Raw genomic sequence first — 19,309 nt, forward strand, 5'->3', positions numbered from 1 at the left:
TCCAACAAAGGCTGAATAACTATCAGTGTTTTATACAGAGAACAAAAATCTTTGCTGATGTTGTTCAGGTTTATCAGTGTCTAAAAACAATACTGTTAGGAGCGCCTGGGTGGCTCAGATGGTTAAGTGTCTGCCTTTGGCTCAGGGTGAGGGTCCTGGCATCAAACCCTGCTTCTGGCTCCCTGCTCAGCTCAGAGTCTGCTTTTCCCTCTCGCTCTGCCTCTCCCCCTGCTTGTGCTCTCTCTCTCTCTCTCTCTCTCAAATGAATAAATAAAATATGGGAAGCAACAAGCATGGTAATTCGGTAACAACTAAAAACTGAGGTCTCAAGGAATAAACTTTATTAAATAGCTAATTCTTAAAAAACACCATTTCAACTTCTTACTAAAAGTTTAATTCTGCCAGAGCTTAAGTTTCAAAATTTTGTCCTACTAATCCTCATTAGTTGCTATAAATACGGGTTTCCTTTCCCTTCTCTCCAAATTTCTCAAAACTCTTAACTAGAGCAATGGAAAGTACACTTAAAACCCACCTCTAAAAATTTAAAGTTTATGCAATACCATTAGTATGAAATTTGTATAACCTCATTCTTATTTTTAAAAATGTCACACACAGCCCCAATATATATGCAGAGAAAATACTGAAAAAATAAATACTAAATTGTCAATACTGGTTATCTACAAGTGGCTTTTTCTTCTTCCATTCTTTAATTGTTTAAAGAACCATATGTGTAGTTGATGCATTTTATGATTTGACTTTTTAAAGACGAAGACATTAATTACTTGGAATTAGGGAATGACACCGATAAATAATTTAGAGTGTTTTTTCCCCCTTTAAATAACCATAGTGCTAATTTTTATTACAGAGATAATAACCAAAAGGCTACTTCACTCAAGGCATGTACTACTCTACTCCTACAGTGAAATAACCATTCATTGACACTTTTTAAAGGAACTATAATACAATGCATATAATGATAATAAGAGAAATTAATAAAACTAAACATCTAAACTAAATAAAAACGAGAATAAAAATTACATGAAAATGTTTTTTCTCTAAAATCACCACCAATAGGAATCTGGAATGGTAGAACCCACAGTCACCAAAACATCTTAACGAGCTCCCTGATAAAAGCTAAAGTTAACATAAAGTAATTTACATGCCTTATTTGACAGCTCACAATAAAATAATGTTCTTATGGAGACAGAACTAATTAAATTATAAAATTCATTTTAACAGATATTCACAAATTTGTACCCCTTTTATACATTCTATTACATACAGGTGTACAGATAGCATACATAGTTTATTATGTGCCTGGCAATGTGTTAAGCACTTTATTTACTCTCATTTAATCCTCATAATACCGTAAGATAGGTGTATCATCATCCCTACTTCACAGATAAAAGCAGTAAGATATAAACATTTCCCTATTTACTGAACTGCTATCCCTTTGTTAATATTTAAATATTAAATAACAAGGTCGTGTTTCAAGAATTGATTTTCAAAATATACTTAAAATTTTGTATCTAGGGTTTTTTTTGAACATTTTTTTCTTTAGAAAAGTACTTTCTGGGGGCACCTGGGTGGATCAGCCAGCTGAATGCCCAACTCTTGATTCTGGCTCAGATCATGGTTTCAGGGTCCCCCCGACAGGCTCAGTGCTCAGCTTAGAGAGTGCTTGAGATTCTCTCTCCCCCTTTCCCTCTGCCCTTCCCTCCCCACCCTGCACTAACTAACTAACTAACTAACTAAAAAAATAAATAAATAAAATCTTTAAAAAATTAAAAGTCCTGACACCTGGGTGGCTCAGGCAGTTAAGCATTTGCCTTCAGCTCAGGTCTGGATCTCAGGGTCCTGGGATCGAGTCTCACATCGAGCTCCCTGCTCAGTGGAGAGTTGGCTTCTCCCTCTATGCTCTCCATCCCTACCTCAAATAAATAAATGAACAGGATCTTTATGGGGGCACCTGGGTGGCTCAGTGGGTTAAATGGTCCTGGGATCGAGCCTCGCCTTGGGCTCTCTGCTCAGCAGGGAGCCTGCTTCTCTGCCTGCCTCTCTGCCTGTGATCTCTGTCTGTCAAATAAATAAATAAAATCTTTAAAAAAAAAAATTAAAAGTCCTTTCTGGATGTCTGGCAACCACTGAAATTAACTGCTTTGAGGAGAAAAGAAGTTCATATATAAAGACCCCAATATAAATATAGTATCAATCAAATAGCTGCTTTGCTTTCAAGACCAGCAAGAATGAACCCTCAGAATATACTATCAGAGTTTTTTACTATTTTTTTAGATTCTTGTATATCTGACATCCATTCATCAAAGGGCCAATCACATTAACTATATTTTCTTGTTTTCTGTATTCCTGAGGCTGACATTTGGGGAGCAGGAGGCTTAGAGACCCCAAAAGAAATGGTCCTCCCCAAGGCTAGCTAATTCCTAAAGATAACAACTGGCCCACAAGCATGCCTTTTATATGCATACCAACTAGTCCCTATCTCCTTATCTAACTCTCACACACGAAGCCAATATTTCCTTTACCCTAAATCACCCCAGGGCCAGGTAGCGGGAAACTAAAAACCAACCCTACAGCCCAAACCTGGAGGAATTCACCAAATTGGGAGGAATCCCAATGAAGACTATGATCTAAGATCTCCCCTGAGCTCTTGTCTTCTGCCTCTTAACTACCCTAGTGTTTTCCCCTATGGCTGTGCAGCATGTGACTCCCCTTCTCTTGGATCTGAATATAATAAACTTCTTCCAACTTCATTCTTGTTTCCTCTTATGCCCACACTGACTTTAACTATATTATACCCAACATGTACATTCTTAAAATTTAAAATTTTACAATTTTGGTTATAACATCACTGATGGCCCTCAAGTTCATTAAGAGTCTATAATTTTCGGGGTGCCTGGGTGGCTCAGGTGGTTAAACCTTCAGCTCAGATCATGATCCCAGGGTCCTGGGATCTCTCTCCCTCTCTCTCCCTCTGCCGCTCCCCTGCTTGTGCTTTCTCTGTCAAATATATAAATAAAATCCTAAAAAAAAAAAAATCTATAGTTTTCTTCTCTTCCTATGGTACATCCAATAAAATACACTTATCATGTGTTTATTCAACAAACTCCTGGGTCCCTTCTGTATGTACCAGTGTTGTCAATATAGTAATGAAGATATATAAAGGCTTCTATCCTTCAGGAATTGACATCGTAGAGAAGATCTTTACCCAAATAATTCCATACAATAGGAAGACAGAAATGCAACTTATTAATTTACTGAATGCTAGGTAACTGTGCTTGATACCACACAAAATATTTGACTTGAGTCCTTATAAGAGTGATCATAAAGATGTAGGATAGTTCTTCAGCTGGGCAATATTCAAGAGACAGAAATAGAATGTGCCATAGAAATAATCATCCAGAATTACAAAGATGAACTAGAGCAGGGACATCAGTAGGAAAGCTGTTGCCACAGTCTGCATAGACAGTAACAGTCTAACTAGAATGAAAACAAAAGAATTTTAGCTTGAGAAAAGAGGAATCTAAGGGCCTGAGAGTTTAAAATAACTAGCTCAACATCAAATATTTAGCCAGTTACCAAAAAAATGAAAAGACGGGAGAGTTATTTAAAAAACAATCAGTAAGATTTGACAACTCAGTCAATGTCGGTGTTATGGGTTAGGAAGCAGACCCTAAGGTGAATCTAAGGTTTGAACCTAAGTGAGTTCAAGAAACATTAATAAACAAGGAAGAGTTGTTTTGTAGTTTGTTTTGGAGAGACAGACATAGTTAACTTACAGTATAACCATTTCCATTTAAAATGTTCCTTTTTCTCGACATTTTTATGAGTTTTGTAATTTCATAAATATGTATATTTGTCTTTCCTGATTTTCTCCTTCCTATAGTCAGTCACCATATAAACTATGGATACCCTATTTAGGCACAATGGTGTTGTAACTATACATGCAAAGTAAGAATAGAAAGGTGTAACCAAATGCATTTACTTTAAACAGCTTATCATTCTAGGAGGAGAATTTAAAAGTGTGAATATGCAGAATTTATTCAAGTGTCTATGTTCCTCAAAATGTAAGTACACAAACTACACTTTGTTATACACTGAACGTTTGCATCTCCCCAAACTTCATATACTGAAAGCCTAACCCACAATGCCATGGTATTAGGAGGTAGGGATTTTGGTAGGTCATTAGGCATGAAGGTGGTACCCTCATGAATGAGATTAGCACCCTTTCCCAGAGAGCTCACTCATGCCATGTGAAGATACAGGGAGAGAGTGGCCCTCTATGAACCAAGAAGCAGGGCTTTACCAGACACCCGATCTGCTAGCACTCTGATCTTGGACTCCCCAGCCTGAAGAACCATGAGACATGTACATCTGCTATTTAAGCCACCCAGACCATACTAATTTACAGCAGTCTGAATGAACTAAGATAGCTTCTAATTATTCATCACTGAATAAACTTTTGAAAATAATGATAAATCTAACTTCTAACATTTATTTGCTTCTTACAGGAAATAAAAAAGGATCTTTACTTCTTTTATTTTTCTGTATCCATTATATCTCTAGAGTCTGATGGTAAAGGAATCCAATTCATTTTCTATCTTGTTCCCATACAGCATTTCTTCTAAACATCACAAACATAATTTTTTAAAAACTTCTGGCATACTTTTTAAAATTTATCATAGTATGAGCTCCAACAAGGTAACAGAAGACAGAAGTATTTTCATGCTTAATGCAATATTTGGGGCACAGAAGGAAGACATGTTTGTGGAATAAATGCCTTAAGTTCAGTTTTAAAATAAAAGATGTGCATTGTCTATCTAAAGGCAAAAACAGAAACAGCATATAGCCCACTTTTAGTGTAAGGCAGACTTAAAATTAAATTTCCACTCTAATATTAATGGCATTTTTCTTTTTTTTTTTTTTTTTAAGATTTTATATATTTGAGAGAGAAAAAGCGAGAGAGATAGCATGAGAAGGTGGAGGGTCAGAGGGAAAAGCAGACTCCCCACTGAGTGGTGAGCCTGATGTGGGACTGGATCCTGGGATTCCAGGATCATGACCAGAGCTAAAGACAGTCATTAACAAACTGAGCCACCCAGGCATAATGGCAGTTTTCTTTTAAGAAACACTGAGAACACTCACCACATGCCAGGCACTATTCTTTTCACTGTGTTATCTTACTTAATCGTTACAACCATTCTAAGAATGTGGCATGATTATCCTAACAGAAATAAATACTTAGGCACAAACAGGCTAAACAATGTGCCCAAGAAAACGCAGCTAAGAAGTCAGTCTGTATCTAAGCACTCTAATTCCAGAGCCTATTTAAAAATAATAATAGCATATTTACATTATTAAAATTAAAAAAAGGTATGCAGTGAAAATCTAGGTCTACCAATCATCATCCTCTTTCAACTTAGTTCTCATCCCTTATCTTACCTCTATACCAAGGTAAGCACTATTATTAGATATATGTATTCCTCCAAGGTGTTTTAAATGCATGTATAGGCAAATAAAAATATTTTTTTCATATTTTAAGACATTGTTTTCTATAAAATGTTATATACCTCGCTCTTTTTAATGATATATCTTAGAGATCTTCACATATTAGTACACAAAAAACTCCTTTATTCTTTTCTCAGTCATAGCATTACATCACACTGACTGAAGAAATGACAATTTCACCAGTTCCCAACAGACAATCACAAGGTTGATTCTATTATTTTGCAATTATAAACAATGTTGCAGTTTAATATGTCAATGAGCCATCCTGTACAAGTACAAATGGAGCCATCAGAGCAAGAGCCATATTCTTGTGTTTCTTGAAGAAAGGGCATGTGCATTTTAATCCTAACATATGTTTGCAAAATACCCTTCTAGTGTTTACCAATTTACATTAACAATCTATGAACACTTCTTCACTGACAGCCTCACCACAGAGGATATTGCAGTCCCCTCCCCTTATTCCCAGGGGACATATCCTGAGGCCCAGTGGGTTCCATTTTAAAACCATGGACAGTAATCAATACTGTATATACTGCTTTCTCTATACATACATAATATTTAATTTATAAATTAGGCACAGTAAGAGACTAACAATAATAAAATAGAACAATTATAACATACTGTCATAAAAGTTAAGGGTCTCATCCTCTCTCAAAACATCTTATTGTAATATACTCACCCTTCTGTGAGGATGTAGGATGATAAAATGCCTACCAATGAAATGAAGTGAGGTGAATGATGTAGGCACTGTAACGTAACATTAGATGACTGCTGACCTCCTGACAATATCAGGAGGGCCATCTGCTCCTGGACCTGCAGATGACCATTAGTAATAAAACCTCAAAAACTAAAACCTTGGTTTGGGGCTGAAGGAGCTATTCTATTATCAAAGTTAAAGATTTTTGCTAACCTGTTAGGCAAAAAAAAAAAAAAAAAAAAAAGGTACCTCAGTGTAGTCTTCTCTTAATATGAATGAAGCTGAAGAGTGTTCATTTAAGAGTCATTTATATTTCCCTTTTTGTGAACTGCCTGTTCATATCCTGTGACCATGTTGCTATTGGACTATTTTCTTTACTTCTTTTCTTTAAAGATTTTATTTATTTGACAGAGAGAGAGAGAGAGATCACAAGTAGGCAGAGCAGCTGGCAGAGAGAGAGGGGGAAGCAGACTCTGCTGAGCAGAGAGCCCAATATAGGGCTTGATTCCAGGACCCTGAGGCCATGACCTGAGTCAAAGACAGCGGCTTAACCCACTGAGCCACCCAGACACCCCTAGACTATTTTCTTTTCATCTTGTCAATCTCTAAGAGTGCTTTCTATACAAGAAATCAGCATTTTGATTGAATCAAATATTTTCCCATTTGTCTTTTAACTTTACAGTGGTTTCTACCTAACCAACTTTTTTCATGTAATTTGCTTTGATATGCCTCTTCACAACTGTCAGAAAGGCTTTCCTGACTCCAAGTTAATGAACAAGTTTGTCCATGTTTTCTTTGAGCAGATTTATGATGAGTCTTTACATTTAAGTATTTGATTCATCTGGAATTTATCCAAATATATGCATGGCATGAGGGAATAATCCAAATTTTCTTTGTTCCCTAGATGATGCTCCTACTTTTTTCCAAGATCATTTATTAACAGCCCCACTGAATTCTTCTCCACTAATTTGAGGTGATTTAGGTCTACGTCCGGGCTTTACATTCTGTTTAATACATCTATTTGTGAGGCAGTTTTAACTATTAAGACTAAAATATTTTATATATTGGGGCACTTGGGTGCCTTAGTCAGTTAAGTGCCTATCTTTTTGGCTCAAGTCATGATCCTAGAGTCCCAGGATCAAGCCCTGCATTGAGCTCTCTGCTCAGTGGGGAGTCTGGTTCTCCCTCCGCCCTTTACCATACTCGTGCTCTGACGAGTCTTACTCGTCTCTCTCAAATAAATAAATGAAATAAAGTATGTTACATATGTTACATATTTCGAACTAGGGCCTTCAAAAAAAAAAACAAACAAACAAAAAACCACGTTGGTATTTTTATTAGGATCACCTTAATATGACAAATAAATTTTAGAGAAAATGTCGACAGATTTACTTAGATTAGCATACCCACTTAACAATCATGGTTCCCATTTGTCTAACATTTCTGTGTCCCTCAGAAATGCTTTCAAGTCTTCTTCATACAGGTCTTGCACACTTCTTAGGTTACTCCAGGGTCATTTTATCTTTCTCTTGCTATGATAAATGGTGTCTTTTCTTTCGGTGGTAACATCTAGTTGGTTCTTGTTTTCATTACATTTAAATTTTGATTTGGGGCAAATTTTTAGCCTCTTCAAGTTTTATTTCCCTCACTAGCAAGATTGAGCTAATATGTACTTTGCAGGGTGATTTTGTGATTCTGGGATAATGTATGAAGGATTTAGCTCAGTGCCTGGCACATAATGGTGGTTGCCATTATTATTTTTAAATATCAGCATTCCTTTATCTAAATAATATATTCCAAAAATATTTGTTAAATTTCTCTCTAGTTAACGAGGTTTGTTATCTTTCCTCTCCCTTTACACTGTCATACTAACTTCTAATGTGTTCCCTCCTTTCCTCTATATTTCCAGTAGCAGAGGCTTACTCAACTCCCCAACTCAGTGTAGAAACAGACCTATGTTCACTAAACTATGTTGGTGTTGGTAACACCAACCTGTCCGGCTTTTAACTAACTGCTCTCCAGAAGATAAGTTTAGGTCTATTATGTCTGTTTCTGTTAGAATGCCTAGCTATAAAATCTATAGGTAAGCAATACCTGGATCAAAAATCAGAAAGTAGGGGCGCCTGGGTGGCTCAGTTGGTTAAGCGACTGCCTTCGGCTCAGGTCATGATCCTGGAGTCCCGGGATCGAGTCCCGCATCGGGATCCAGTCCCGCATCGGGATCCCTGCTTGGCAGGGAGTCTGCTTCTCCCACTGACCTCTCTCCTGTTCTCTCTCTCTCTTTCTCTCTCTCTCTCAAATAAATAAATAAATAATAAAAATCTTTAAAAAAAAAAAAAAATCAGAAAGTATACATGCGCTAATTAATTAATAAATACTTGGGACCGACTATGGGAAGCAATCTAAGCTCTACTTTCATCATGCCATACTTTAAAAAAAAAAAAAATCACAAGCTTCTTCAAAACAGGTAAAGCAGCTAAACTTTCATGCAATTATTTTCAGATGTTCCTAATTCTGCTCCTCTTAATAGCCTTATGCTGTTCCTTCCCCATTCTCTTATCCCTTTCACAGAAGCAACAGCATATCTGAGGACACATTTCCTAGCAGCTCTTGCCTACATGCCAGTGCGTATACAATATATATTAACAATTATTTCAGCTCTCCTTGGAATCAAAAATAACTTGTAGCGATTGCATCCTGTGATTTAAAAAAAAAAAAAAAAAAAACTTGTTTCCAGTAAAACCTGGAAGGACACAAGTCACGCATAATTAATTAGCAAGTCTGTGTAAGTTAAGCAAAAATAAGCAAATGAACCTCTCAATAAAATTCAAATGAGTGAGCTATCAAATGGTACCTGGCAAATAAATATTTCAATCTTACAAAGGCGTTACATCAGGTGATTTAAATAGTCCCCACAAAACACAAAATTAAGTACTGTTGACAGATTGTTACTCAAGTAAATGGGCTGGAATCAGGGAGAAATTTAGAGTTGAGATGCTAGCGTACTTTGTACTGAAGAGAAGAAAAAAAAAACTGGAAATAAAACCTCTCATGCCTTCAGCGCTGATCTTTCTCAACTTACAGTACTGAATTTGTTGATCACTGAATACTGTTACCAAGTTTAAAACAAAATTCACCTCATTGTATTTTTTCTCTAACATTCCTTCTCTTCCTGGAATCCACATTTATATTTATTACTAATTCAACCTTGGATCACACCTGGCTCCCCCTTTATATTACTGTTACCAAAGTAAGTGGTTACCAAGCCTGTCAGTTCTTTCTGCCTCCCTAATCTCTCCTTGATATAACTGCTCCCTTGTATTAAAGGGCCATCATTAACAGCCTGATTTCTTTACCTCTAAATTCTCTCCCCCTCCTTTATAAAACCTGTTCATTCTCATTAGAAACTATCAGTGGATATCCACCAAATTAAACTCAAGCTCTCTAATTTGATTAATTCTATAATCTGAGCTCAATTTTACCTTTCTAACCTTCTTGCTCACATTCTCAGACATTTTAGTTAACTGGACTACTCATCCCTTAATAGGCCTCCAATTTGCCAACTGTCATTTGAGCTGCTTTATCTATAAAGTACTGCTCTTCATTCTTTCCTCCTTAAAATACTATGTATCTTTCTAGTTCCCATACTATCTTCTCTATAGACAACCCACTCCATTCCAAATGGTTATAATATTCTTCTATACACAATAATCTGTTTACGTATCTTATAACACTTAGCACATTTTATATGCATTTCTATTTATTTCTGCACTTGTTTCATCTTCCTTTCTGGTTCTTTAAATGATATTCATCACATTATACTCAAAAGCCTGCCAAATGAATACATTTTTAAAATTTTCATTTACAAATATCTTCTTAGCTTTATCAACTTTGCAGGGTGAGGCACAACTATGCTTAATTTTGCTTAAATAAATTCAGTTAGTTTCTTCTAGATTTGTTAAAATTAAAGATACTCTTTTTCCTAAAGAAATTAATAGAGAAGCAAATAAAGACTGAACTGAAATAAACACATGGTAACATAATTTATAGCAAAAATCTGGAAATAAATTCCAAAAAACAGGAGAATGTAAATTCTAAAATGTTAAAATGAAGTGCTAAACTATCATTAACAATATCCCTAAACAATATTTTAAAACACAGGAAATATTTATTTAATTATTACTGAAACAAAAAATTGAGATATAAAAATATACTCTCAGTCTGTGATCACAAACATGTATGAGTACAGAAAAAGTGTTAAATAACAATAGCATTTCTCCATATATGATGGTATTATGGTTGATTTTTTTCTTGTCTGTATTTTTCAAATTCTCTACCAAGAACATGATAATACTTTTACAATTAGAAAAAACTATGAACAACTAAAAATGTGTTATTTCACCTAGCAAAAGAAAGAAAATGAAACTAAATTTGGATATTAATAAAAAAATAATTAGGATATTTTAAAATAATGTCAAAAACACATAAAAGGACTCTACAACATTTTCTATAAGGCCAACGAAAGCTCAACTAAACTTCTGCCATCCCAGAACTGAAGAAAAAAGCATAATTCCATGCAAATATTATAGTTTGAAGACTGAGCCACCAATATTTAAGAAACTTCCCTTATTAATAGTAATTCCAAAAACACATTTATACACAGCACAGGTTTTTCCTGCATGTAAAGTAACTATCACAATTCACTAAGATAATAATATATCTTTATAACTACTGTCTTCTTAATTCCATCAGCATGAAAAAGATCCATAGAAGCTGAATGGGGATAAATCATGGGCCCTTTAATATGGTGTCTTCATTAATGCTTCCCACTAACTTCATTAGTGCTTCTTCACCAACACAATCCTAGCACAAAAAGCCCTTGCAACAATACATGAATACATGTCCTCTATTAGGTTTTCTTTAATATGTATGTACCTGTACCTGATAAATACCCAAGTACCCGATATGCTTTCTAGAATCCTAGGAAAACTAAGTATCTATGAAGTTGAGACTTACTTCTTCAAAGCAATTTTAAAAGTACATGGGGTCTGTAAGAAATGAGCTTTAATAATACTACACATTTGTATAACATATTGGGAACACAGAACCCCAAGAACACTTACTAAGGAGATGATGGAAACCAGACCACCTAAGCTTTCACCTGCAACAAGGATTCCCTGTAACTCCCCAAACGGGGAAACTGAAATATACCATACTCCTATCCTTTCAAGGAAAGGGGTTCATTAGGAAGCAGATCAAAAAAAACAAAAAACAAAAAAACCCCCACCAATATACCAAACACAAACCAAAAAATCATTGGTTCTAAATCTCCTAAAGAAGCCTCTATTTGTCAAACTGCTCAGGTTAGACATCTACTTCTTTCATTGTCTTCTTTGTGGATTAAAGGTTTTATAAAGCATTAATCAAACCAATGCATCCTACAAAGAGCTACATGGCACTTAATACAACTAATCCAAGTTCCAATGCTGACACTAAATCAATCGCATCTGGTAGTTACTATGGATCTTGGATAGCAGCACAGCAAAGCATTAGACAACAAAGGGAAGTAGAATATGATATATAACAGAAGAAAGAGAAAAGACTGGGTGTTACCATAGTTGTTTAAGTATTCCTCATACCACACAAGGTTACAATGAAGTACACCAAAGTGGTAACACAAGCAAGCATCTTGGTAAAATAATGATTTCAACAGGCCATCACATAAAATGGCAAAGAAACAAATTAGTATTTGATCTGCCTCAAACAGAAGATATTACTGTAAATAATTCTAAACATACGAACAATTTAGTGAATACGGTAGGAGACTGGTAGACTTATATTTTCAGATTCAATTTATAGATGTTCACCAGTCACCTGCTGTTTTGACAAGTTACTTACCAACTTGTGCTGCCATTTCTCCGTAAATTTATCCCCTAAGATGAGGATAATTCTTGCAAATTGTGTCACAAGCATTTTGAAAGGAACCATGAGTTATTGTGTAATGCTCTTGAAATTCCTCAGATGTAGGGTCCTACACAAAGTAAAGTATTATTATACATCTCTCTAACAGTAGTCATCTGTTTGCATTATGATTTTTTTCCCTACCCTCGACACTGTGATTCTTGGGCACTAACCTTCCTCAAAGTAAAGTGTCCAAAGCAAGTCTCCACTCCTGACCCAAGTAATTACTTTTTTCAAGTCTTCGTATCATCCACATCTTTCTCATCCTTAGAAAGTATTATGAAAACTAGGGGGTTATAAAACATAATAAGCTTCTTTGGTATTATATGCTTTGGTTCAGTAAGAAAACATGTGGGATAATTTGGTAATTTTAATCTATATGAACAATTTTATTTCACGTATTTATACATTTATTTTCCTATATTATTTTTTAATTTCAACTATATTTTAAGTTCATTTATAGATTTGTGTTTTATGAACAGAGAGAGCAAGTCAGAAAATAATGTAGCAAAAAGGCAAGCAAGTAATTACTGCTATGTGACCAAAATGCTTTCATTGGATTGACCCAACAGTAGAAATCACGACTTTGGGATACAGGAAAAAAAAAAAAAATCAATGCTCATGATTTTTACAACTTCTGTAGAAGAGTTGAGCATAAGCTATAACTAATTTTATCATACATTTAAAACGTTTTCTGCTGCTGACTTTGCTAATCAAGTTAGTCTTCAGTTCAGGAATGAAATACATATATTTGAATTTTTAGATTATGTTGGCATATTACATCTTGAAAATAGAACTCTCAACCTTCTTATACAGTTCCTAAAATGATTTCCTTCTGAATTTATACATCAAAAGAGATAATAAAATACATCCTCCTTGTATAACAGTTATAAAAGAGTAAAATTTTAAGAGTTTTTTTTAACCCTTGGAAGTACATTAAAATACTGATGGAAACTAATTTCCTTCTAGGTGAATAAATATTCTATTCTCTACTAAATATGGCATGGGAAAACCTTCATGGGATAAAGGTAAAGCCACAGGATATACAGTGCTCCCTTAACATTTGCTAGCCTACTAATTGTTAGTGTTTTAATCTTACTTTACTTCAGTTTTCCTCATTTATAAAATGGGGACTATAACACCTGCTCTAGCTACCGCACAGAACTTGTGAGGATTAAATGAGATAATCTAACTGAAAGAACTCTGTAAACCAAAAAGACCATCAAAACAATCATTTTTAAGAGGACTATATCACATTATTTTACAAATTTATGGTCATAAAATATTTAGTAGTATTTCTAACATGAAATAAGTGGAAGTAGATGTGCAAAACATTAGGACCATGGTTATCAAGTAATATCTATGACTGAATATATAGTGAATAAATGATCTTGTTTAAAAAAAAAAAAAAAGTACACCACCTACACCACCTATACATTATCTTAAAATTCAGAAGTGAATTTGGAAGAAAATACAAAAATAAAACTATTTAGATGGACTGGTCTAGCATATTAAAGATCAAATATATTTACCTTTAGCTACGAATTAAGAAAACTAAGAGTCACTAGCTAAAAAAGTTTTGAAAAACTCTTATGAAGGAAAAATACATACATGGAAGTGAAACAGATGTTCACTCCTCTAGAAATAATCAGAAAGAGCTAGAAGTGATATCAAGGGGCATACATATACACGAGAACGGAGATGAACATGGACACAATCTGTACTCTTGGCATATAATAAAGGGTATCAGTGAATCTTTCCCATGTGGTTCCTAAAATTTTCAGAATGGAAACCTCTCCCAATAGGCCATAGGCTGAATCTATTTACTACACAGTAAGCCTGAGTCCTCCAGTACATTATGATAACTCTGAAGAATAGCTTATCCTTAATGAATGAAGCCACCTGTTTCTCTTCTACTCCTCATTATAGAATATTTAGTATGCTTATAAAGCCATTATCTACAAGGAAATAATTCCTAGCTCCCTCCTTTCTGTATGCTGTCAGTTTAAAACCTGATAAAATGAATTATGTTTATTACAGTCTTAGAAATTCAATTCAATTCATTCATTCATTCAATGAACAGGAAACGTTAAAACCAATTAAATAAGAACTCCTTACCTTCTAATTCAGTCCTCAAACTCACAAATTAAAAAAACAGTTGAGGAAGGAATATATTTAAATCATTGAAGAATTCTTCCCAAGGGAAATAATTTTAGCTAAAAACATTAAAAGTATCCACTCAAAAACCTTAAATCAAAACTGAGTTTAAAAGAAAAGTCCCTATCAGAGCAACTACCTCCTTTCGAACTTTTACTTTCTCCTACCTCTCAGATAGACTTCAATGTGTCATTGAACCTGGACTTCCAGTAGAAAGCTTTTCTCAAGATCAGGCTCTTCTCCTTTAAAACTGAACTATTTCAGCTCCAGATTTATTTTCTGGCTATTTATGTGATGAAGGGTTGAGTTAAAATTAAGACTTTGTTTTCTCCCAGAAATCTTTAATTTACCCCACAATGACACTTCCCATCATTTAAATTTCCCAGTGTCAAGGGATGGATCAAGTCAACCTTCAATCCTCTCTAGGTATTTTCATTTATGTATGCCTCAACTCCCAACCCAGGCTCCAAATTTTTCAAAGACAAAGTTCATGCCTTTTTCATTTTTCTAGTCTGTAAGTTTATCCTGAACAATAAGGCAATCCTGAAGAAGTATTGTAAATTAGGTAAACCCACCCTTCCAACTTTGTATTACCGAATAATGCTTCCAAGATGAATCAATACAGTGATATAAATGTCACAATGCAATCATCACAATGTCAACATGACCACAAAAAAACCTCTCATGGCTAGTTAAGTTTCTCAGAATCTTACCCGCTGAATTAAAAGCTGTTGAACACACATACTATTAATGCACAATTTCTTCCTTGTCCTGGACACAAAACAGATACTTGGTAAGATGTAAAAGATTTAAACTTTAGTAAATTTCAGAAACTATACTGGCAATTTATACACGCTGGCTTCGTACTTTTTATTTGTCCTGTAGCCTCTCAGAAACTACTAAAGCAAAACACAGATCTGTTCAATTATTGCTGTGGTGCATGTTAAGTATTAAAAAAAAAAAAAAAGCCGCAAAATCATGAAAATTTCAACATAAGGTAGCATTCAAAAAGCTAAGCGAAAAAGGTAAAGGATATATCTGCCTCTGAAGCAGTGACAGTAAATACATCTCAATAAATTACGATTCGTGTCTACACATGACAACCTCAATCACTGAGATTATGAAATTCCGGTAAGATTCCATAAAATATTCTTAGTGAGGTAGAGTACAAGACAGCTGCCCCTTTACCTTGAGTTCTGCAATAATTAAATCTATTGTATTAAGGATTGCTACCATTCATCCAAAACACTTAAATTACAAATTAAAGCAGAAGGAAAAAGATTAAGACCCTAACAACAAAGAAAGGATGAAAACTACACAGTTTTTACAAGTTAGAAAGGTGAGGTTTGGCATGGTGGTGAGATGATATGAAAGATGAATAACATGCTTTAATATCTTACTATTTTATATCTCCATTATTCTCTCAAAAGTAGATTAACAACCTAAACCACTTAAATAATAAAGTGGTAAAGAAAAATAATCCCATAGAAAATATTTAAGTGCCATTATTGTTAGTTAAAAGAAGAAACTATAAATCAGTACAGCTATGGTCTTACCTGAATTTACCATCTTAAGAATTAACTTTTAATATTCATAATTGAGAGCAAAAGTCACATAACAATATTTCTAAGTGTCATAATATTTTAAAGTCTATATATAGGAAAAGAGAACATGACACGTGAAAAAATTCCTCAAAATTCTCATTACACTAAAATTTACATTTGGCTTATACCGCTACTACAAAATCAGTACATAATCACAGTCACAAAACTTTTAATAGCTAGTGCTGCTACCTGAAAGTTGGAAATTAGGGGAACAAAAGATACTTCAAACTAAACCAAATAAAATTATGTATTTCATACACCATAGGGAGAACAACAGAAAAATTAGAATAAATTTTAGGCAAGCTTCCATCTTATTTACTTTTCTTTCTGATGTATGGAAAACAATACAATAAGTTATGCATTTAAAATCTGCCAAAGTAGCTGACTAGTACTTATTACATAGGACCTACATTCTATATGCTCTATACCTATATACTCTGTCCAAGAGAAAAGGTATCCACGTGGCATGCTGGCTTTCTCTATTGCTTTACATCACCCATAATTATATTCTGAAACCAAAGTTTCATACAATAAGGGTTTATAACAACAGTAGTTTAAAATAATAAAACCACAAGATAATGAAGTATTTAGAAACATGCAAATGTAAAGGATGTATTTAACTCCTAGTTGCTTTTAAAGCTTGATAAAAAAAAAATATGAGTTTAGCAATAGAGAAAATTACTTGACATTTCAAACTTACATGATATATTAGAAAGAGCAGACAAAAAAATTTTCAACTTACCTGGTTTCTTTCTGGATTTTTCATGACCTAGCTGTCCTAGATCATTACATCCACATGTGTACACTGTTCCATCATCCAGAACAAATACAGTATGTCTGAGTCCACATCCCACATCTCGGACCTTTTTATTTATAAAAAAGTCACTTTTTCGGGGCTCTAGCACAATTTCTTCATCAATTCCACCCAAACCTAGCTGTCCAAAAGATGCATTTCCCCAGCACAACATGTTTGTAATTCTTTTGGTCTTCCAGTTTCAATAAAAAAACTTCCTTCTGAAACACTGGAAAGTTGGAGGTATACCTATGTCTGAGGAGATACAAAAAGGTTAATATGACTTCAAAGGAAACATGATGTATAATTGTTCTTTCAAGTGCTATGCTACAATAATTACTACAGAGTAAACATGAAATCTATTTTATAATATGCTACATAACTATCACCCAGTTTCAAAAACCAAGCAGTGGAATTTTAAAAAATATACAGAAACATTTACAGAAAATGTCACTCTGTAATTCTCTGGAAAATTTACAACATATTGACCAGTTTTGACTTTTTGCTATCTTGTGACTAATCTAATGGAAATAGTAAGTACTTTGATGAAATTAATTTTTGCTTCACTTTAAATCATTTTATTGAGCAAGAAATAAAACATCCACTAACCCCAAAATCAAGTATACACATAATGAAAAATTTTGCCAACTACACAAACATAAAACCTTGCAATCTTCAAGTCACAACATAATTAAACCTTTTAATACCTACCTCTGTATCAGCAAACTGAAGTTCTTATTTGTAAGAGAAATAAAACTAATAATGGAAACTTTAAATTTCCCACAATTTAAATGATCTTCCAATTATTCACACTAATAGGCCGTAAAGAAAAGTATAGTTCTCGCCAAATCTTAAGACACTCGTCTAATGTATTTTTTTATAAAATACATTTTTATTTATAAAAAATTATTTATTTTTATAAATATTTTTATTTATAAAAATGTATTTTATATATCAAAACAGTAACACTCCGACCTCACCACTTATTTAATTTTAAAACTAAGTCAATGTACATAATTATATACTCACAAAACAAAATATGGAGTTTCAGCATCAAGACGTTCCCCCAAATTCAACATTTTCTATTACGAATGGCAACCGTGACAGAAAAATAGTTCCCCTGGGCAATCTATATCTCTCTATACCTCTATAACAAGTATTTGAAAATGGGAAAAAACTGCAAACAACCCTAGCGCTGCCGATTTTTCAAGAACAGGAATGGGGGATGGGACATTGATAGTCTGGTGGCGAAATCTGTAGAACTTTCCAGTACATTATTTCTTCCCTTGTAAAGACACTTATCAAAGAGTCCTCTTTTTGTAAACCCACACAGACTTTTAAACACATCACGTTACTAAATAACAATTACAGGAAGTCAGCCTTATTCCCGTTGCAGTCACCCACATTCCTTACACAGAACCTGCGAAGTTTCAAAATCCAACTTTCCTACGTTCGGGCTAGCAATTACCAAAGCTGTCCATTCCATGACCTATCCATTCAGAGAAGTTTGATTTTATTCTTTGGGACAGTGGAACTCGATGGTTCCCGAGAGTTCTGCATTGTCTAGCCGTAATTTTTTTTTTTTTTTTTTAAGAATAGAGGACTGAAAAATACCCCTGATTTCAGCGCATAAGGTTCAACCATCGTTTATCATCTTTTTCTTTAAAAAAGTCAGAGGTATGAGAAAGGCGTCCTCTCACCAGCAACAGGTAGGGGAATGAGAAGCACTTTATTCCCATCATCCCCAGAACGTGCACTCAGATCAGCCCAGGGGAACCAGGGGAGTGAAATCGTCCGCACACACCCAACCCCGCGGGCCGATCACTCAACTACGGCAGCCGCCCGCTCGCTGCAGCCGAAGAGGCCAGGCGACGAGACTCCTCACTTCGGCGCGCCTCAGTCCCAGGGAGGCCCTTCCCCAAGGACGTGCGACATTTCAGCCCCCCGGCCAGAGAGCAGCGACAAAGTCCTCGTCCCCAGCCCCCCACCCCGAGGAAGCGCTGAGAAAGCACCCAGCGCCAGGCCGGCCTGAATCCGCCCAGCCCGGCCTGCCCCCTCCCTAACGCCGTCACACGCACCCGAACCCACCGGGGCAACGACTCACCCAGCCCCTCAAGGCAGGAGAAGCCCAGGGCGACGGGGGGCGGCGCCTCCCCAGAGAACGAGGCAGCGCGGCAGCTGAGGCAGGTCTCCAGCTTCTGGACCCTCCTTCTTCAGCCAGTGGCGGCGAACACCAGGGCTCCTCCGGCGTCGGTGCCGCTGCTCCGCTGCTCCGCAGCTCCCTTCCCCGGCTCCTGTGAAACTTTACCGGGGACCCAGAGAAAAACAGCAGCCACCGCTGTCCAGTCTAGAGACAGCCGTCAGCGACCCGGATGGAGCGGGCGGGGAAGGACAGGAGGCAAGCGGGGCGGAGAACGCGAGGGGTGGGGAGAGTTGGGGAAGAGACTGGGGAGGAGAAGGGAGAAGGGGGAAGGTAGCTACGCGGGGAGGGGGAGGGGCAGGCCGGAAGTGAACCACAGAGCACGCGCGCGAGCCCGCCCACTTCCCGGCCCGCGCGCCTGCGCCGGAATCCTC

At 35.8% G+C, this 19,309-nt stretch overlaps 1 protein-coding gene across 5 annotated transcripts in view; it reads right to left on the reverse strand.

The window, feature by feature from the left end:
• Window positions 1-19,247, reverse strand: part of HERC4 (HECT and RLD domain containing E3 ubiquitin protein ligase 4) — a 120,770-nt gene extending 101,523 nt beyond the window's left edge. The window contains exons 1-2 of one of the 5 annotated variants that reach the window (XM_082714693.1): window positions 18,840-19,247; window positions 16,685-16,990 (exon numbers count right to left, since the gene is read on the reverse strand). In XM_082714693.1, coding sequence (XP_082570819.1) covers window positions 16,685-16,910 — 226 coding nt within the window. In that variant the 5' untranslated portion in view covers window positions 16,911-16,990; window positions 18,840-19,247. Of the gene's footprint in view, window positions 1-12,118; window positions 12,252-16,684; window positions 16,991-18,839 lie in introns of those variants that run through there. The other 4 variants (XM_082714692.1, XM_082714696.1, XM_082714695.1 and 1 more) reach the window with 4 other exon arrangements.
• Between the last annotated feature and the right edge of the window lie 62 nt (window positions 19,248-19,309).

Source organism: Mustela nivalis (assembly GCF_964662115.1).
Source record: "Mustela nivalis genome assembly, chromosome: 2".
NCBI lineage: Eukaryota > Metazoa > Chordata > Mammalia > Carnivora > Mustelidae > Mustela > Mustela nivalis.